The 22,805-nt window shown below is 40.1% G+C and overlaps 1 protein-coding gene across 4 annotated transcripts in view; it reads left to right on the top strand.

Moving 5' to 3' along the window:
* RNGTT (RNA guanylyltransferase and 5'-phosphatase) overlaps positions 1–22,805 on the top strand; it is a 436,222-nt gene that overhangs the window by 311,191 nt on the left and 102,226 nt on the right. For all 4 annotated transcript variants that reach the window (XM_073336687.1, XM_073336684.1, XM_073336683.1 and 1 more), the window contains one exon: positions 2,076–2,176. In XM_073336687.1, coding sequence (XP_073192788.1) covers positions 2,076–2,176 — 101 coding nt within the window. The remainder of the gene's footprint in view (positions 1–2,075; positions 2,177–22,805) is intronic.

The raw sequence follows: 22,805 nt of genomic DNA, 5'->3' as shown, positions 1-22,805 counted from the left end.
TGGAAAGAGATCGGAGATGGCAGCTGGAAGATCTAAAATGAATGGACTCTAAGAAGGAGGAGAGATTAATATTTTATGGCTTGTGACTTCTTTTGTATATCACCAACAGTGTCCTAGGCCCTTTGCAGAAGGGTGTGCAGATAGTCAACTTGCCCTGGATAGCTCACAATAGTATACATATCAAGCAGAGCAAGGAAAAGCAGTTAAATGTTACAGTGCAGTCATGTCTTATTAATTCCACTGAAATGATAGATCTAGAAGGAAGAGAGTGGAGGCATGTTTATTTGGTTGGGAGAACTAATGAGCCATAATGATGGTTAAGGCTGCGTGTCTGTCATGGAAGTCACTGATTCTGACTTTCCGTGACATCTGCAGCGGCCGGTGCGGCTGGCTTAGGGGCTGCCCAAGCCGGGCAGCCCCATGGCCAGCAGCAGTTGGGGTTTAGGAGCGGGCTCAGGGTGGGTTAAGGGGTTGCAGTGTGGGGCAGTGCTTGCCTGGGGGGCTCCCCGGCTCCCATCGGCATGTCCCTGCAGTTCCTAGGTGAAGGGGCCAGGAGGCTCCGTGTGCTGCCTGCAGCTGCAGTTGCCACCCCCCACAGCTCACATTGACTGTGGTTCCCAGCCTGTGGGCATTGCGGAGCCAGCACTTGTGACAGGAGCAGCATGTGGAGCCCTCCTGGCCGCCCCTCCCCCTAGGAGCTGCAGAAACATGTCGGTCTGAGCCAGGTAGGGAGCCTGCCAGCCCCTCCCAACCTTCCCCCTCCTGCAAGGGTCCCAGGCTGCACGCTGCTGCCCTCTCCCACCAGTGCCAGTGGGGGTCCTGGGCCACCCCTTTCTCCCCCAGCACCCGCGGTGCCCCTGGACACCCCGCACACACGCACGCACACACACACTCCCCCAAGCACCTGTGGACCCCCAGCTCAAGTTTTAGTTAGGGGTATATAGTAAAAGTCATGGACAGGTCACGGGCTGTGAATTTTTGTTTACTGTCCATGAGCTATCCATGACTTTTACTAAAAATACCCATGACTAAAACATAGCCTTGATGATGGTTATTCGTCTTATCCCTGATGATATAAGAGAAGATTACATTATAAAGAAATAGAAATGCTAAATACAGACAGGAACTTCTGACTAAATGCCATAGGTCTCTTACATGTAAATCACATAGATGAGTCCTAGTTTAAATGCAAAGAGCATCATATAGTAGTAGGTAACAAGGTAGTTCTTCCCACACACTCAGACCCCCAACCCACTGCCTGACTTTATTTTAAAATACAGTAAACTGGTGAATTCTACCATATCACTGAATACTTAACATACTATAGTTTTCATTATACCCTGTAAGTTGCATCTTACAGTTCAGTCAAGTAGGTACACTATCTCTTAGGCAACTCATCTGTGCGTATTGTTCCTGGATAGAAAAGCAGCATACAAAGGTAGCAGTCATGGTTTTCTTTAATTTTTATGCAGCACAGTCTTCCGCTGGTAGAAAAATGTTCCTAATTGGATCTATCTGAGGAAAAAATGGGGTGACTGATCATGACTTGTTCACATTGTGTTTAAAGAAATAAACAACCCATAACAAAACAGAAAAAACAGTACAGCTAACAGAATCACTAGTCTTAAAATAATCTGAAAAATTTGAGGGTGCAAAAAAGATGTTTCTATCTATATATCTATCTATCTAACATTTTAGATTATTCTTATGCTGTTTCATCTCAGTTTAAGAATTTCCATGTGAAAACACCTTTCTAGGAGAATGTTATCTTTTTATTAGCCAGAAAGACCTGACAAGTATGTTAATTTATATTTTCTTTCTCAGTTCTTTGTCCTGTGCAATTGTTTGAATACAGTGGGATAGCAAATCAGATGTAAAATGAAATGGTGACTACTCTATTTGTTGCATCTAACTATTGTATTTTGTCATACATTTTGCCAAATACTTCAGTTAAAAGAATATACTTAACTACAACTACCCCAGAAGTAAACAGTGATAAAGTAGAAAATGCTGAATTTTAACTTAAAAATAAAACCTAATAAAGCATAATTAAACTGCTCTTTAATTTGCTTTAGAAATACAAGCCTGGTCGATGTGATGATATTTTGAAATGGAAGCCACCCAGTCTGAATTCTGTTGATTTTCGTCTAAAGATAACAAGAATTGGTGGAGAAGGGTATGTAATCTCTTCCCTTCCTTACCCTTTTTAAATATAATCTAAAATATTCACTTGAATGGTCCTTAGCAGCAAAAATTTCTCTGGTATTATTTCTTGATCTTTTCTAGATTTACCTCCCCTTCTCCCACACACACAGCCTACTTCACTTTCTGTAGCATTTGTCCATTAGAAGCATAGCCAGTTGTTTCTTTGACTTGTGGTTGGTACTGTACCAAGAAGCTGTACTACAGATGTATATAATGTAGCTCTTGTCAAACTTATAACTGAATTTCCCTAATTTGTTATTGTGAAAGAAGACACATTACATTCAACAGCATCTCTTGTGCTTTTAAAAATTAAATTTGCTGTATGTTAAATTATTATCTATCCACAATTGCACAAATGATGTAACAATGAAGATTTATTCAAGACCTTACTTTAATGTAGCTCTTTGACTTATTAGTTATTCTTTAATATCCACCAAAAACCCATCAAGGAAGGTAAGGTTTCATAGCCCAAGACATTTAAATGTTCTTTAGATTACGTCACATCTACATATTTCTCTGTGTGGTGCATCTGCTGCTTGTAAATTGCATAAATATATTAAGCAAGGGCAGTTCCCATGTGTGATTGTACTGGGGTTTAAGTCATTAAGTTACGTTTTCCATGGAAGAGGTTTTGTTTAAAATCAAGTTAATTGATTTTCAGGTTGTTTAATATTTTAATATCTGGGTCTTATTCCTGCTGACAGTTTGATATAGTTACTTTTAGCTTTTCTCTTCATTCCTCTAGTAACTATGAAGTATGTAGTTTTTGAGTTAATTCATAAATTGCTCATTATTCCAGTGAACAGAATTGAATAATAGTAATAATAGTACATCTAACTCTTTAAAATACTTGCAGGTCTTGTTAATATATAGAGATTGTGGTAGATTGTGAGTTTCTCTCATCCTAAGGACATGGAGAATTATCTGAAAATATATAGAACTACTAACTTGTGGGTATGGCACAAAGCCAAAAAATACCTGTTTGGATTTCAACAGAAAATGTGTATTTAATACCCAATAGAAAAACTGTTACTGTAGGGAATATATTAGAATGTTTGTTTTTAAGTTTAGCTTTTGAGAGGCAGATGTTTCCAGTTTAAAAAAAACAACACATTCTTATGTTCACTTTGCTTTCTTAAGAAAGGATATTGATAGTAATCACATTATAACTGCTCAACTGGACAATTTTCCATAATAAAAATTAAGCTATATTAGCCAAACAAGGTATTTAATTGCAGGGTAGTTTTTTGTGGTTTCTGCTGAAGCTTTAAAATGTTACAGTGATGAGCCATGATATCCAAACAAAAAAAGTTCTATCGTTTCATTTTAAGTGAAGTATGCATTTGATAAGATGATACTGATTTCACACAGAAATAATAAGCAGAGACAAGATGCTGATTATAATTTATTCAATTTGGTAGATTTATGTTACTATTAGATTAGACAAGGAAAATGTTATAAACAAGAACAATTTCTAGAAACTTGCCTAGAATCTGTTGGAGGTAGGATACTTGACTACATAAATCATTGGTCTGTTCTCATATGGAAAGTCCTATTTTCAAAAACTGAAAACATTTATTATATTCCAGCTACATTATATGTTTGGTGCCCAAAATACAGAAGTGACTTCTAAATTTGTGTGCAAATGGTTACTTGTATGCAGGCTTGGTGGAATTGTAATTGTATTTATTTCTAATTTTGACAGATAATATCAAAGTTATTTTTAAGCTTTTTTTTCCAGTTTTTATCTATTTAAATTTTCACAATTGCTGACAATAAATGCTGAGATTCAAGAAGTTAAAGCTTTAGAACCATTAAAACACAAATTGTCAACCTTGCATGTCAAAATATATCAAATAAATATCCTTAAATCAAACTCTCTTAAATTCTCAAGCATCATTTATTTACTTTGCCCGTCTATAAATTTCAGTTATCATCGGTGGAAATATTTTTGTCAGTTTGCGTGCGTAGGGTTAAATCGATGTTTACCTATATTTATTGATAAAAATCTAATCCTTCCAAGCCTACTTTATATATCTTTGCGCCCATATTCCCTGCATAAGCAGATGTTGCATAGCCAGTTCAGACAGCCCCTTTTGAAAATTAAGCTCTAAATATCAAATGCAACGGGTAAATGAACAACTTAGATTACAAACCTAGATATTTTTACCTGGGTTGCTTGATTATTAGCATATAGACACCATATATTTTCAGTGTGTGCTTTACTACATCACATGTATTATTATTATATATGTAAAAAGAATCCAGGATTGTCAGACTACATGTCACTCTGAAGCATAGAATGTCCATAGAGCCAGTGTGAAGCGAGGAAAACAACTACAAATATGGCTGAGGGCTCTTTTTTTTCAGAATATCATCCGTTCAATCACTTGGATTTGTGTTCTGTTATCATTCAGTTTTTAAATTCAGAGCCATATTGACTTTACAGATTATTCCTGTGCAAACAATTCTATCCTATTGTGATATCAAAGGCAACTCAACCAATCACCATCTTTCCTCTACAGCTAATTTGCATGCAGCAGTTTCATTGGTTGCATGAAGGAGGAGTGTGAACATAAGGTGGTGTGGACATAGAAAATGGATTGTTTGATCCAACTGTCAGACCTGTGCAACAGCACAGGCTTTCAGCTATTAGATCATTTGTGTATTATAGTGCCTAGGAACCTCATTTGTGGGCCAGGACCTCATTGTGCTTAGGTGCTGTACAAACACAGAAAAAAAAGTCAGTCCCTGCCCAAAAGAGTTTACATTCTGAGTATAGGCAAGTATAAATAAGAGAACAGACTGACAAACAGATGAACAGGAGAGCACAATGAAACAATATTGGTGAGTATGACAGGCTGTGGTCTCCACATACCAGCAGCCTAACTGTTGTTAAAGGTTAACATTTTAATTAAGTTTTTAACATAACTAAACTCACAGGGGCCTACCAAAAGAAATTTAATGAAGTACTGAGTAAAATATTATTTATTGTAATTTTTAAGGAAATAAAATCATAGCCTCTGACCAGTTAATCACAAATAATGTATAAGTAATATGGTGCAATTAATTGGCAGTTGTTAATGTAATTATTCAGTTTATTGCTTGGCAAAACCTTAACAATGTCGTCCCAGGAACTGTGTAAGGTGAGTCATTTATCTGGCTGGCTGGAAGAAAAGGGCTTGTTCCTCTTATAAGGGCTCCATCTGCAATTGATAGCAGAGGGGGAAGTTTATCTGGATGGGGCAAAGAGGAACAGGAAGTCGCCAGACCAGGCGTGTGTGTATGGGGCAGGAGGCACTGCCATTCCAGATGAACAGAGGAGGGGGATGGAGAGGACAGTATTTATACTTCGGGCGGGTACAGAGAAGCCCTCTCATTAGGATCAGACAGGCAATACCCATCATGGAATCAGAGTAAAATTGAGTTTCTTCATGATCCACTGTGGACATTATGCGAGTCACCAATTTTTCTTGGGGTCTGGGAAGGAATTTTCCCCTCACTGCCAGATTGGCTGAAGTGTAGTGGACTTTATCACCTTGCTCACAGTGGGTCATGGACTCGATGGGGAGGGGCAGGGAAATTAGGTTAAAATTTCGCAATTTAGTAAATAAAAAATGTGACACATACCAGTGTGGGTACTCATTAGAAAAGGGATATCAGATAAAACAGATTTGAAGGGGATGTAAAGGGAAAACATCCCTTAAAGAAACTGGGGAAGCGGGATTCATGGTTCCTAATGTCTTGTACAGTGGGGAATCAATCTCCCTCCCTTTTTAAGACCCCTTAACCCTCATAGGGGAAATTGGTGGGGTCCTAGCAGTTGCCTGGCTGGGAACAGATTGGTAAGGGAGAGAGCTGAAGCCAGCCAAAGAGTTGGAGACCAGGAAATATTGATGACATGCATTGTACAATTTGTTGCTGAGTATTTCCAGACATTTTAAATGAAAAAAGCTGCAGCCTAATTAAACCACATTCATTACCTTGTCTTTCTTCCAGCATGGCTAGTACAGTTGTTTGAAAGGAATAACAGAAATATAAGGATTTTTTAGATGCTGCAGGAGTATCAAAAAGAATCACATACAAGTTTATGCTTTAAAAAGGAGTTTCAGGACTCTGAGCACTGCTATAATAAAATGGCTATGAACAAGCACCTGTTAGATTGAGTTCTAATATAACTAGAAAATCTGTTTCATTAAACTGAATGCCTCGCTGCTAGCAATTCTAAAATTATGGCATTGGGCTTCCTTTTGGTTTGTTCCCAAGCTAGGCTTTCTGAAAAAGCAGGCATTGATATAACTGTCAACCTGTTAAGGGAAGTGGTTTTTTCCCTTAGGTCAAAAATACTATATACTGGATGGAGGCTTGACAGCTGAGCAATACAGAAGTGATTAGAGAGGTACGCTGAAATTCATCCGTTATTTTATAATACAATTAAGCAGTGATGTTTATGGAATCAGAATTTATGTCCCTATATTGATCTGTCACTGACAAATGGTGAGACAAAGCCGCATTTATCTCAAATAAACACTTGAGAATCCTTTCTGCTCTCCATGGAGAGCTGAATAAATGGATTCTGAAATAGTAAGCAAAGTTTACTGCTCACAATTAGCAAGTCCTCCATTCTACTTTAACTTTTACTTTAAACATGGGCAAATACCTAGATCCCTACCACCTCAGGATGTGATCTTATCAGCGCTCACAACCTAAGCAGTGTTGGTGCAGGTCAAATTATAAGAATACTCAAGTTATTTTAGGAAGTGGTGTTGGCAGTGCTCAATTTGTGCCAGGGCTTGCCGGGGCTGAGCCCCGGCAGATCTGGGCTTGGCGGTTCATAGCCCCCGCACCTCTGGGCTTGCCATGTCAGTTATGAAAATTTAAAAATTGTTTGAGCCCCAACACCTCTTTCATTACAAATTAAGAACTGTGTGTTGGTGATTCAACCACTATCAGTCTTTTCACTGCAGCAGTACTTATCTAGTGCCCTTAGCATGGGATTACGGAACACTGTGCTGTGGGACCCATAGTCTTTTGGATGGAATATGGAACTGAGATCCTAATTACTTGTAATAATCTTGTGGTAGTTTTCATACAGAAAAGAAGGGCGGGGGGAGGGGGGGATTGTCTGTGGTGATATCAAATTCCCATTTGTATAATTATTTTCTACCTACCTAACATTCCTCCTATGGTTTCACATGTAGTTTCTATCTCTAAGTTGTTCTGAGGTGGTGGTGTTCTTTATTAAGTAGCTGCTGTATTCACTCCAGACATAACTGTATTCAGTGATGGATGGTTGGATGATTCTTTTATTCTGTTCAGTTCTTTTCCCATTGAAGTCCATGGGAATTTTGCCATTGAATTAAAAAGGAGCAGGATCAAGCCCATAATTTGTAAAGTATCATCAGGATAAAAGTCTCTATAAAAGTCAAATGTTATTGCTACAGCAAGTTGCTGTAAATTACAAGCATTACTCCACCCCAGTAAAAGGCAGATTTTATAGTTTTTTGTTTTTATGTTACACAGATGCTTGATCCTAAAGTCCTAGTCCAGTTTTAGTTGTATTTAATAATCAGCTGAATGAAAAACAGTTTTGGTGGAGGGCCTGCATCTCACAAAAGCAAGAAATTCAAACTGGAGATCTCCCCTATTCCATACATTTAAAAGAAGGTTAACTTCACTTGCCATTACTTTGAAATTCCTTCAGATTTCCCCAGGTTGTAGTCTCATAACTGCAGGCTCTTCAGCCTTTGAGTGGTTTCTTGTGTTTTGCATAAACTATATTGATCCTAATAGCAGTAAAACTTCAGGAACATGAACATACATATCTATTTCATTGCTGAGTGATCTGTTAATCAAAAAGAAAAGGAGTACTTGTGGCACCTTAGAGACTAACCAATTTATTTGAGCATGAGCTTTCGTGAGCTACAGCTCGCTTCATCGGATGCATCCGATGAAGCGAGCTGTAGCTCACGAAAGCTCGTGCTCAAATAAATTGGTTAGTCTCTAAGGTGCCACAAGTACTCCTTTTCTTTTTGCGAATACAGACTAACACAGCTGTTACTCTGAAACCTGTTAATCAAAGCACATTAGCAGAAATAAGATATTCGATTGCTGCTCTGCAGCACCCTGGATTTATCACAAATGGAGAAATACTTTAAAAGTCTGAGGTAACTTATCCCAAAGAGCCACATTTTAAGAACATTTCTGGAAAAATGAAACAAATGTTGAAACGTTTGAAGAATCCTCAGGCATCAGTTTGTCAGTGTCCGCAAACTGCTAGATACATAGTAGTGGCGTACAAGAACTGAATCTCAAAACTGTTCAGTCATTTCTCTGTTAGCTCTCCCTTTGTGCAGTTTGCCTGGTGGCTTTCTGAACAGTGTGTGAAAAACAAATGACAGACAAATGTTTGGTCTGATTGGCTCTGAATGGAAGCATCCTAACAGGTGGGACAATCAGATTTGTCAAACCATTGATACTATTTCAAATCACAGAAGAGCATCAATTTTGTGTGGAACTTTGACATATAGGAAAGGTTCAAAGGAATTTTACCCATCTTCTAAGGGAGAAATAAATTATAAGGTGTAATTTTAAAAAAACGTGCTTGGGTATCAGGAAGTCAGGAGTAGCAGTGTGTGTGCTGGAAGTGTAAGAGGCAGATGACAATGTAACCATGTTGGCCACATACATTCAGAAAAATTGAAACAAAGGGTCAACTCTCAGTAATACAGGGTTGGAGTCTGGGAGTTGAAGTGAAATATGTTTCAGGACACCATACACTTGCTATAATCCAATCCTAGACCTTTTTGCTACCAACAAATATATGAAATCATTCTTTGAGCCATAGAGAGCTAGTCACAGACCCCTTTGGTTGGATGTAATGTTAGATGATGTGATATACTTTTCCTTTACAGCTAGAGTAATCTGGAGCATTTAATGGGGAAAAAGCTCAAGTAATTTTAATTGTCAGAGAATGGACATGAAGACCATGATTTGTCATTTCATATAAATAGTAGTCTCCTTATTTCAGTCATGAGTTGCCCTATAAATCCTACAGACTTGTCTGTGAATACTAGTGCTACCTTTTCTTCCCAAGCTGAGAAATATTAACCAACCAGGTTTCAGAGTAACAGCCGTGTTAGTCTGTATTCGCAAAAAGAAAAGAAGTACTTGTGGCACCTTAGAGACTAACCAATTTATTTGAGCATAAGCTTTCGTGAGCATCCGATGAAGTGAGCTGTAGCTCACGAAAGCTTATGCTCAAATAAATTGGTTAGTCTCTAAGGTGCCACAAGTACTCCTTTTCTTTTTATTAACCAACCAGTGACTGGAAAAATCATAACACAAAAACTGTTAAACTAACACAATACACTGTGCAGGTTTTTTGTGGCCTTTCCTTCCCCTTTACTTTGTTTATGAACTGTCAGTTTAGGTTGTCAGGTCTTCAAAGACAGGGCCTTTCCATTCCTGGCACTGTGTTCTGTTCTGTACAGGTTCTTATACCACACTAATCACTTTAGTGTCTGAGCTGTATACAAATCATAACAATATCAATTCCACAAGATTATAATTTGTATTATATTAGTACCCAAATATCCCACTCAAGATTGGGGTCCCATTGTCCTGGGGGTCCCCTATGAACATAAAATAAAAGGTAGTCCCTGTCCCAAAGTGCTACAGTACAAACAAGGACAAGATGCAAAAAGTGGGTGTAGAACTCAGTGGGGGAGTGACAGTGATAGGAACACACATTTGCATATATTAGCTAAGTGTAAATGTCAAAGTTTTGTTTTCTAATACATGAAAAAGAAGTGTAAATTGATCCCTAACAAACCATTTGCTTAGACTTATTAAGGCATTTACCACAGGCATCACAGAAGAAGTAGCTCTTAAGAAGGGTTTTGAATGAGGCCAGGGTGTTGGCTGTGTAAACTGATTCGGAGGGTGCATTATTTGTATGAGGGACAGTATGGAAAAAGGCACAAAGGTTCTTGTGATAGAAATATGCAATGAAGGCTGCCATCATTGGCATAGTGAAGGAGGAGGGTTACAACACACTCGGGTCAATGTTTATCTGGATGCCACAAGACTCTGCCTTGTGGTATTGTCACTATATGGTCTGTATTGCTTGTATCTGGGTATTTAGAATCACTCTCTGACACTTTAGTTCAGTTTAAAAAAATCCACTTTTAAATCTGGACAGCATTTATACTGAACATAATGTTGTACCTTCCACAGTTAATATTCAGCATGCTTTTGGAATGTCTAATGTTGGGTTTAAAAAAAAAAAGAAATAAAAGCTCAGTCTCAGTGTTTTATGCGGCAAGTGGCAGCCTTGGGCAATCTCCATCTGTCAGATAATTATTCTACTTTAGCTACTCATTTCTCCAGATTTTTAAAAACTTTGCTTCACATCATCCTAAAATTATCTGTATGCTTGCAAAGTGGAATTTAAATCTATCCATACATGTTCTATAGGCCCTGCTTCCTTCAAACCATGAGGGCCGAGTTCCCTCTTGACCCACCTCTCTTAAGGTGGACTTTCCGCTTGCTGCAGTGTCAGCTACCTAAGAGCTAGTTGTTCCGTTAAGGAAAAGTCTGTGCATTTCACTTGCTTCTCTCCAGACAAGAGGTCATGAGGAGGAATCCCAAATATCATGTCTCTAAAATTAACCCATTTCTTATGAATTAGTCTATCTTGTTAGATATATTTTGTTCTAAACCCCCTTTTCCAAAAGATATTCCATAGGTTATGTAGCTTGGATTTAAGGTGAAATATTACTCAAGTGTACCACATTTCAGGAAATTGGAAGTCTTTGCCTTATATTACAGAAACACAGAACTCAAAGTAGAGCTAGTTGAAATTTTTTCCATTGACTTGTTTTTGATGGAAAATTGGTGGTTTTGGCCGTACGCATTTTTCACAAGAAGTCTCTGCTTTCTGTGGAAAATTTTGATTTGTTTCTTCCATGAGAGTTGTAGTTCAGGTGCCTCCCATCTCCATTCTCTTGTGTGGGCTGGGTTCTCCAACCGGACTGCATCAGCCACGGTGCACGATGGTCAGGGACTCCGAAAATTCACCATGGTGGCTCAGCAAGAAGGGAAATTGTGGTATGCCTTGGAACATGTAGTCAAATCATGAAGTCTAGGAAAATGGGAACATGAGGCACCTGACCTACAAATCCCATGATGTACTATAATGGTGTTTCAAAATGGAAAATAAAGGCACAGTTTTCTGCCAAAAAGTCAACATTTTCCCTGGAAAATGTCAGTGAACAGGTATTTTTTTGGTTTTGTCAAAATTTACTCAGGGAGGAGAATACCCTACGTTCTGACAAGGTGTAAATCAAAGTATCTCAATCATCCAACTTCTATTCAGCTTAAACTGGCCATTACAATAAAGTGTGTATTAAACGGCAGAAGAACCCACCTGAGGAGCCATTTCTTCCTACTGAACAGAAATGCTAGACTTCCTATGAAAAATTTCACTCAGCAGCTATTTAGTCTTCTGTATGCATTCTTAATTGTCTAGCCTTTTAAATGAGAAAATGACATTTTGTAGTATTAAACCTATGTTCATTACAAACACATCAAATTTAGTAGCAGCTTCAACATGCCAAGCTGAGATAGTTTTGTTTGAAAATGAACTCTCATTAAGGGAATGGTCTGCATTTATTTCTACATTCCATTGATCTCTTTGGGGGTGTGGAATGTAATAAGGAGCATTTTATCAGTCTCTTGCCTTTGGCCTTATATATATGTGTAACCATAAGGTGGAGTGTAACATGATGTGAAATATTTTTTTTAAATCAAGTCTGGATCTGTTTTTTTTTTTTTATCAGGTTCATATACAAATATCGCTGTTAAATAATTTTGTGGTACGCAGTATATATGAAGCCATCTTGAAGACAATTAAAGCAACACAGGTCATGATAGAATAGGGTAATATGTGAAGATAAAAGTTCAAAATAAAGGTAATCATTAAACAAATATCAGATATCACTGTAGGAGGATGAGGCTCTAGTCAGCAGTGTAGGATAGACTTCCTAGGCAGATATTGAAAGATAGCTATCAGCTTCCTCTGTTCATAATTAAGAGTTCTTGTGAGTCCATCCCAAAGCAGAGTAATGTAGGCATCAGAAGAGTGAGTGCCTTGGATATGTCTGTCCTCTGCTCATACTTTCTGCTAAACAGCAGAACTTTATATAATCTCAAATCACCTGATACAAGGAAGCAGGAATATTCACATTTGGGAACTGCTGAACAGCTAAAATGTTAAGTGTCTATAAAGAAACCTTTGTTTTGTACTTCAAGCTGCTCTAACTCTTTCAACAGACAAAGACTTAACTGCTGTTAGAAGAAGCTAAGACAGGTTTAAATGTCATCTTTGAAGATAATGGGAAGGAGCATTGAAGGGAGGAGAAAGTGAAAGATTTTATTTGAATTAAAACCTTCCTCATCTTTCTCACCTTCTTATCTCATTTTCACAATGTTCACAACTGCTACATTTAAAAATATTTAAGTTCAATATTTAAATATGTTGATATAAATGTTTAATATGATAGACTGATTCTTGTTCTTGCCTCCAATTCTTTAGTTTAATTGCTTGGACCCCAGTCTTTCAAAGACTTAGGCCTTGTCTACACTACAAAATTAAACAGACTTAAGTTATGTCAACATACAGCCACCTCTGTAATTAAACTGCTGTTGCATGTGCACACTACACTCCTTGTGTCGCCGATGCACATCCACAGTGGCAGTGCTTGCACTGATGCAGAGAGCAATGCACTGTGGGTAGTTATTCCACTGTGCAACTCTCTACCATCTAGTGCCAGGAGTTTTGGGAAGGGGTTGCAATGTGTCATGAGTCCAAACGGGTCACACGGGGTGGCTGGGAACATGAATTCAGCGTTCCATAATGCAGTTTTCTTTATTCCATCATTCAATGGGCATCCTATTACATTTCATGCCACTTTTCCAAAGCCCTGCTAGTTTGTGCATCTGCCATCTTTGTGAGAAGCATGGATCCTGCACTCCTCTTCAGTATTTCATTGAGCAATATGTACTCAACAAGCCCAATCTTGCAGTATTTTCTGAGCTATGAGTCCTATGATGATGCCTTGGGTGGCTGCCTTGCTGTGCGCCATAGAAAGAAACAATTCAAGATTGCTGTTGGCGTTCACGGAGGAGTTGCACAAGGCAGACTGATGGTTCTGGGCCCAAGAAACAAGCACAGACTGGTGGGATCACAATGTTATGCAGGAATGGGATGACAAGCAGTGGCTGCAGAATTTTTGGATGCACAAGGCCACATTCATGGAACTGTTCAGTGCTCATCAGAGTCCTTTGGTGCAGCGACACCAAAATGAGAGCTGCATTCACAGTGGAGAAGCAAGTGATTGCTTTGTGGAAGCTTGCAATGCCAGATTGTTATCGATCAGTCGGAAATTGTTTGGAGTTGGTAAATCAAGTGTGCAGGGCCATTAATCACCTCCTGCTCTGAAGACTTGTGACTCTGGGCAATGTGCAGGACATAGTGGATGGGTTTGCAGTAATGGAGTTCCTCAACTGCGATGTGGCAATAGATGGCATACATATCCCTATTTTGGCACCAGACCACCTTGCAACAGAGTACACACACAGAAAAGGCTGCTTTTCTATGGCGGTGCAAGTGCTTGTGGATCATGGGGTCATTTCACTGACATCAGCAAGGGCTGGTCAGGAAAGGTGTATGAACACGCATCTTTAGGAACACATGCCTGTACAGAAAGATGGAAACAGAGACTTTCTTTCCAGACCAAAGGATTACCACTGGGAGAATGTTAAAATGCTAATAGTGATCCAGGGAGACCCTGCCTACCCCTTACTCCTGTGGCTCATGAAGCTGTACACCAGCCATCTCGACAGCATGGAGCACTTCAACAGCAGGCTTAGCAGGTGCAGAATGATTGTTGAATGTGCCTCGGGCTGTTTGAAGGGCCACTAGTACTGTCTACTCAAGAGATTAGACCTAGATGAAGAAAATATCCCCATGGTCATAGATGCCTGCTGTGCGCTTCATATCTGTGAAGCAAAGGGGGAGAAATTTCCGCAGGGGTGGAGCATAGAGGTGGATTTGGCTGTCTGCTGATTTTGAACAGCTACATACCAGGACAATAAGAAGGGCTCAATGGGGGGCTGTTCAGCTCAGGGAGGCTTTGAAGGAGCATTTTAACAATGAGCCACAGTAATGTGTATTGCTGTAGTGTACTGTGCCAGGCATTGTTTTTTGTTGTGGTTTTTTTTTGCACCATGCCCTGAACCTTTTAATGAGTGATGTATGCATGCTACTATAACAATGCAAATACAGCTGTTGCTGTTTATCTTTATATTTTGGCCACAGTCACTGTATGTTGGAGACTAATAAAGATGAATTAAGTTTCCAGAAATATACTTTTATTCCACACCCATGCAAACATACCTATTTAAAGCTGAAATAAACGTCATTCATACAGGTAAAAGTATCGTTAAAGGGTAAGGAACAAGAATTCACTAACACATACACCAACATAGTTGCTCACAGCTGGGTGTATGTGTGACTGGCATTGTGTGTACTCTCCCATGGGGTTCAGTGCCTGGGGTATTGCTGTGGCCCTGAAAGATTCGTGAAATGAGTTGGGAGAATGTATGGAGGTCCCAGAATGCAGTTTTCTATTGGCTAAAGGGAAGACGAACCCGGATGTGCTCAGCCTGAAGTTCAGTAAGGGACTGCAGCATGTCTGTCTGCTCCCAAAGCAGCACTATCATCTTTTGCTGCCTGTTTCTCACGTCCTCACTATCCCTCTGGATTTTGTCATTTATCAGGACCCTCCAAGCGCTCTGCTTGCAATCCAAAGTGCCAGAGGCTTTCAGGACAGTCTGGCACATGTCTTCCCTTGTCGTCCTCTTTCTCTTGCCTATCTGGCTGAGCTGCTCCACCAGTGTGGATGGAGACCCTCAAGGGTCTCTTTTGCAGCTGCTAAAAAAAAAAGATGGACAGAGGTACCATTGTGAGTGTATTCACTCCCCTTGATCCACACAAGTTACAAGCACAACATTCTCACTTCCCCCTTGAAATTTATAGAGCATTGCAACAGTCCCAGCCATGTTGAGTATGGTCTGTGAGAAGGAGGTGAGACGGTATAATAGGTGGAGAGGTAGCACTCAGGCATCAGTACAAGTGGATAGGGCAATTGAACTGAATACTGGCACAGTTTTCCACAAGCAGTGGTGATTTTAGCTGATATCTCACTCATGAGGGTAACCGAGGCTGAAAGTAAACCGCTCCAGCACACCTCTGGATGCACACCGGGTCTGTATGCTGCTAGCCTTTGTGCTGCAATGGTGCCTGCTGACATAATTGCTGACTGGCGTGGGAAAGCATCCTACCACAGGAAAAAAATAAGGCAGTCCTCCCAAGAAACCTTTGGCAGAGGATTGCAGATTACCTCCAGGGAAGTTTCCTATAGATCTATAGGGAGGATTCACAGGACATCCCAGTGCATATAAACAAACTGTTCTGCAGGGCCCCCTCTGCCTAACTGTAAGGGGAATGAGAAGCAGATAGCAACTGTACCTCCATTGGTTATTTCCTCTACCTCCACTACCTCTTCTAGCCTGATTTAAAAAGTAGTATATCAGAAGATATGTCCCTGCAATAGTCAAGCAAACTGAGTACACCACCGTATCCCCGTCACCTGTCCCCCATGCTCCTCCTCTTCCTCGTCCAGCATCTTGTCCTCAGGGTTCACTGCAGTGCCCTGTGACTCCCCCGAAGTATTAACGGGGTGCTTGGTGGTGAGGGTGGGGTCACCACCAAGCATGGCATGCAGCTCCTTGTAGAAGCAGCACGTCTGCATCTTTGAACCAGAATGACTGTCTGCCTCCCTTGCCTTCTGGTATGCCTGCCACAGTTCCTTGATTTTCATGCAGCACTGCTGCATGTCCCTATCTTAGCCCTTCTCTGCCATGCCCCAGGCAATCTGGCCATAGATATTGAAGTTCCTACAGCTCTATCAGAGCTGTACCTGAACAGCCTCCTCTCCCCACAGACTCAGGAGATCCACCACCTCTGGTGTACTCCAGGCTGGAGTACTTTTCCCGCATGGAGCCTGCATGGTCAGCTGCTACGTTAGCTCTCCACGCCAAGCAAATATGAGATGGAATTTCAAAAAATTCCTGGGGCTTTGAAAGGGGAGAGATGTGTTCTGGTGTACCTGGCCTCCAGAGAGCAGAGTTTTTCTTAAAAGGTGACCAGAGCGGTCACAGTGGGGCATTGTAGGACACCACCTGGAGTCCACTAAAGTCAACGTTAGCAATGCAGTGTCTATACTGACACTGCATCACCCTAAGTATGTCAGCCTAAGCGCTATGCCTCTTGACAAGGTGGATTTATTAGGTCAGCATAGTGGGCGAGTTAAAGCAGTAGGAGGAATGATGTAGTGTAGTCACCTACACAATAACTTGGCATAACCTGCCAAAATTGACCTAACTCTGTAGTGTAGACCAGGCCTTACACATGCATTTAACTATCTACTGAGAATAGTTACAGTGTCGTCCTTGCCCCCAAAATCTTATAAGATGAATATTAATCAAGGAGCAGGGAAGTTACATAGTATAAAGCCTATTTACTACTTTTTGTTTCTTCACTCTTTCCTATTTGCATTTTTTACTTGCCTATTTTCTGTCTTAAGAGTTTTAAGCTTTGCCGGTCTTTGTTTGTTTTAGTGTGTTCATGTGTACATCCTTCAGTGAACAGAGATGTAACATATATATGCCTCATTCACACCCTTGAGTTGAATTTGAACAGTATCTCATCTATGTGAGTGGTGGCTTTTTGAAAGTTTTAGGGTTTCTAGCAACTATTCACAACATGAATCTGAGGTCCAACATGGATGAACATAGGACAAGGCTGGAAGTGTGAGAAATCATTTGCTTGTAGCCTACCTATTGAAATTAATAGGTGGTGATTACTTCTAGAACCCACAAAACGGGATTAAGTGAATACCATCACTGCAGCCTTTCCAATCAAAATGTGCCAAGTTGATTTCAGAGGCTCTGTATATTAATTGGTTGCCCACAGAATTGGCCTATATGTACCTCAAAGGTACCTGTATGTACCTTTGTACCAACCCTCAGATAACTGCCTGGAAGCTGGATTTAGCCCATATTATTCTAGCCCTCTCTATGTGGGTATTAATTAGACGATGGTAATAGTGACCAGATCTACTTCTGTTACCAGGGAGGAGACATGTTTCACACGTAAGATTGTTAGGGCTTCAAACAACAAATCTAGTTTAAATGAAAGTGTGTAGTTGTATGGAGTATAAATAAAGTTCTAATTTATAAAGCTTTACAATGTTGATTTTCTCTGTTCTGCTTTCATGTTAATTTCACAAAGCTAGTTATGTTCTAATTTTTATCTGTGCATTTTAATATATTTTATACTTTCTTGCTGTGCATAATTCATATAAACAAGTGAAGCAAACAGCTGTATTTACATACTGATATGATACTATCTGAACTAATATTAGACACATTTTACAAAGCTTTTCTGGATGCTTTTTAGACATTTTAAAAATTTTAAACTTTTAAAAAATAATACATTTTAATCTTGATTTTATTTGCACTCCCCTCATAGTTTTGCAATATCTGGATATTTCTCAGGCCACTTAATTAGCCTTCAGTTGTATTTTCAAATTTTGGTTCAGTCCATTTGGTTATAGAAGACTATAAGGTGCCAATTAAAAATGGCTTGTATTTAATATAATGAGGAGACTGACACTGGTCCTGGCTGCATGCTCCAGAGGCTTGCAAAATACATAATAAAGGAACAGACTAATTTAAATAAAGAAAATGCTTGTCCCTTTTCCCCCTGAAGTCTTGAGGGACATATGGGCTACTCTGAGTTATTGAAGCTGAGTTGCAGCTGATGCTTATGGTCATATTCTTTTGCACTAGTATAATTTAGCCTTTGTAAATTATAAAAATGCCCTAATGTATCGGTCATGTAACTGTTAAAGCTCATTTTTTCCATACCATTCCTGTTTTGATTCAAACTGGATGAAATCTATATTTGAATACTCAGTAAAATGTTTTACTGAAATAAATCTAAAAAGTTGTGCAATAACTAATACTCATCTCTCATTAATTTAGTCTTGTTCGGACAAGGAATATTTTTGTGAATATGCCATAAATAACACCTTAAATTTCCAAATTTTTTTCCTATTTTAGTTTACCTGAGTACCACTTAGTTTTACAAGTTCATGCATTTCCTTTTTGTGTTAGCTAACAAATATTTTAATTTTTAAAATATTTTCTTATTACAAATTTGTGCTTTTTAAATGTATATTAATGACAGATCCACAGAAGAGAAAACACTCATAAATATTTTGTACTCTTGATCTTTATTTTAGCAGTACAGAACATTTCTTTGATGTCTTTTAAAGTTAAAATAGTATGTATATTTATAAAACCTCAATTGACCTCCTATGCTGATGTGTCTGGAAAAAAAGTGTAAACTGGGGGAGAGAGTTGATTTTGTCACAGGGGAAAATTTAGACAGACAGAGCCACGAAAGAGAAGACATTTATAAATATTTTGTTTTCCTCATCTCTGTTTTGTTCCAAACATTTCATTATTCAATTTTCTGATAACGCCAGACCCACAAATCATATAAGTAGAGATAAAAGTACTAAGTCATAAATATTTTTAAAGATAAAATAGTTCATGACAGTCAGTCGTAACTTGAAGAGTACAATTCAGTTTGCTTTGATACCACCAAATGCACTTAAATTGTTTTGGAAGAACAGAAGCCCAGCTTCCCATGGCTGACTGAATTCTCAAATTCTAGAGAATCAGCATGCCATATCAAGAAATAAATGAATCTGCTCTGGATTGCTTGTATTTCTGCTGTAGCAAAATCATCTATATGATATGCATATAAGTAAAATGTTGCAAATTGTGTTTAAACTTGTGGAGATTTAGTGGAGAATCCATCTTTTCCAGTTTAACGGGCAGTATGTTTACCTTAAATCCTCAAGGACATTAGAAACAGTCCTGGATTTTATGGTAAGAGAGAATCAGGCTCACGCCTTCACATGATGAATTATTTGAATTCAGTGACAGGAATCAAATTCTCCTTAAGAAAGGACCATCCTAGTTGTCATTTTCCTTGAGATATTGACCCTGTTAGATATAAACAACCTAATAAGGACAAGATTGCAATGGAAATCTACCAAATTATATTCTTCTGAAATTGTTTTAAAGAATGTGTAAAATTCTATACTTGCATTCTATGCTACATTACTCAAGTTTTGGTTACCAATATAAGCATTTGGACTGATTAAGGGGTAGCGACAAATGTAGTTGTTGTGATAAATAGGGCAACTTCCTACCATATCTATGGGAGACCATATTGTATTAAGTGTATGAATGGTTTATTTTAGAGTAGCAGCCGTGTTAGTCTGTATTCCACAAAAAGAAAAGGAGTACTAGTGGCTACAGCTCACAAAAGCTTCTGCTCAAATAAATTGGTTAGTCTCTGAGGTGAATGGTTTATGGATCATTGTGGGCCAGAGATTGTATATGCTCCAAGTGGGAAGGTTGCCACAGCTCCTCCAGGAAGTGAAAACAGTGGGGGATGATTAAGGCAAATCACTCAGAGAGTGACACTTCCAGAGAGGTACCACCTCCTTGGGAAGCTTGCATATTCTGGTTCATTCTGGATTTTTCAGAGACCAGCAGACAAAGAAAGGACTTTTGGATAATAGCTGAGCTTCAGCTCACTCAAGCCCTTTGTTCTGGATCCTGATCTAAAGATTGATATGAACTTGTAGCCACTGAGAAAACCCAGTTGTGGGGTCTGAAGGACTAATACCTGCCAAAGCCCTATATTGAAGTTCAGGGTGACCTCTGGTAAGCTGCTTAGTATATGTGGTTCTTTTATTTTTATATGCTTTCATGGTCTCATAGACTCCAAGGCCAGAAGGAACCATTGTGATCATCTAGTCTGATCATCTGTATAACACAAGACATAGGACTTCCCCAAAATAATTCCTAGAGCAGGGGGGGCCAACCTGTAGCTCTGGAAGTTAATATGCTGCTCCTTGTATAGGCACCGACTCTGGGGCTGGAGCTACAGGCGCCAACTTTTTAATCAACATTAATGGTCCAGCATTCTCTATAATGCTTTTACCTTAACAATAAATGTGTTCGCTTAGAAGGAGCGGTGTGATAACTTGTAACTGCTGGCAACACCTACCCCTCAGAGAGAAAGAAATGCAAAGGGACTGGCTTTTTAGGCAGACTGTCTTGCTGCGGATATCACAGTGTAGATGAGGAAGCTGTGCAGCCTTAAAAACGCTGGTCAGAAGGCAGTGAGATGTGGGTTTCTGCTCAGAAGAAGCAATGGCTGGGAGCCAGAAACCTTAAGTGGATTCCCTCGAGGGACCACAGAGTGGGAAATACAGGTGCAGTTACTCTGAAACTGTGACAATAGTATGGTGCCCTAATTTTAACATGCATTTTTAACATTGTACTTTAAAGTCTCTTTTGTGGTGTTGAAATGTGAAAAATATCTTACTTAATTTTTAAATGTTTATCTTTCTTTCCTCAGAGTATACCTAATATACTAAATATCTTCACTGTAGAAACAAAGCATTCTGTTTTTTATAAGAATTTCCACCTGTGATGATTAATTAAAAAAATTGTATAGTGCATTATTTCAGTTTTGTAAAATTGTCAGCATTTTCAGGAACTGGAATCTTGCCAGGCAGTATGTGCAAGATTTAGCTATCAATGACTTTTTTTAAAGATGTTACATTAAGGATTTAGGATTAAGGCTGCGTATCAGTTGCAAAGGTCACAAAAGTCACAGATTCCGTGACTTTCTGAGGCCTCCATGCATTTTGCAATGATCAGTGTGGCTGATGCCAGGGCAAGTGGCCCTGCAGTCATCTGCACTGGCCACTGCTGGAGCAGCCCCGCATCCATCCGCACCAGCCACTGCTCAGTGACCTCTGAACAGTGGTTTGGGTGCGGCTGGAGCAACGGCCCTGGAGACAGCTGCACCAGCCTCTGCTTGGCTGCCCCAGCTCCCCCGGGGACTGCCTGAGCAGCAGCCAGTGGGGCTGGCCCCAGGGGCTCCGCAGAGAAGCAGCCCCGTGGGGGCCCCTCAAAGTCACCCCAGCTAAGATTTAGTCACAGGTATTTATAATAAAGGTCATGGACAGGTCACAGACTGTGAATTTTTGCTTGTGACCTGTCCGTGACTTTAACTAAAAATACACGTGACTAAATCGGAGCTTTACTTAGGATCACTCTTTTTTGGTGGCGGGGGGGATGTCATATAACTTAGGCTTTGATTCTTCTTGAAGTAGATGCAGCTGTGTATTCTACTTAGGCGTGTATGTTCGCAGTGCACTGGAGCCAGAGAATTTTGCCTAGCAGCACCTGTAGAGGGGTGGTGCTCACAGCTTGTGGCCATAGCCCCTCCCCTGACTAAATGAGGCTTTGTCGCCCTTACCCCCCCCTCAGTTCCTTCTTACCATCCATGCCTGGAGTCAGAGCTCTGTGTGGTTCTTAACTTCACAATATCTCACATGTTTTAGTCTTTTTCTTTCTGCATATAGTTAGTAGTACCCTTAGTGTTAGTTAGATTTAGTATTAGTTGCATTTACTTAAGTATTCCCCTGTGGTTCCCTCACCAGGCTTTAAACGTTGTCTGTTGTGTGGGGGAACAAGGCCCACATCAAGGAGCGGTGTGTGATTTGTAGATCGTTCATGAAACAGACTCAGGGATCTTCACTTAAAGCAGCACCCTGCTTGAACAGCCATGTGGCCTGCTTTGGCACCGAGGCCCTCATGAGATCGGAGGTCGCCCTCGGGTTCTGAGAGTGCTGCTGCTTCATGCCCTGGAGTTAGTACCTCTCAGAAGAGATGGAGGAGCCTGTCGAGTGTGCTGATGAAAAGATTTCAAAAGACTAATTGAGACCATTCCAGGTCTCGTGGGGACTCTTCTGCTCCTCTACAAAGAGTGTGGACCAGCAGGGTGCAAGTACCAGTACATTGAATGGCATGGGTGTCCCTAACTCCTCCCCAGACTGCATGGGGAGGTTAGAGACCCCAGCAATGCCAACTCTGGTTCCAGCCCTGGTGCATCCATTGAGTCCGGTATGGATGAGGGCGATGCCAGCTCTGGTTGTTTCCATGCCGGGAGCATACCAGGCGGCTACGCACCTCTTCTACCTTTGTGTCCTGACCTCTCCCTTGGTACAGGACATTGCCAGTTCTACATTGTTTATGGCCCCATTGGCTGGACGAGCCGCTTAGGGTCTGTCAGCACCACACCCAGATGTTCCCCTTCCACAATCTGTGGAAGCAGATCTGGTACTGGTTCAGTGCAAGGGACTCTTCGGCACTGGGAAACTCTTTGGTACTGTTGCATTCGGCACTGACTAACATGGCTGTTACTCTGAAACCTGTCATTATGCAAGGCACTGCATTTAGCCGTATGGAGTGGAAATCTATCAACTGCATGAAAAAACTTGTACAGATACAGACAGACATCATCTTCCTTTCCA

Source organism: Lepidochelys kempii, chromosome 3 (assembly GCF_965140285.1).
Source record: "Lepidochelys kempii isolate rLepKem1 chromosome 3, rLepKem1.hap1, whole genome shotgun sequence".
Taxonomy (NCBI): domain Eukaryota; kingdom Metazoa; phylum Chordata; order Testudines; family Cheloniidae; genus Lepidochelys; species Lepidochelys kempii.
The sequence above is the reverse complement of the archived record's forward strand: the minus strand, read 5'-3'. Positions and strand labels throughout refer to the sequence as shown.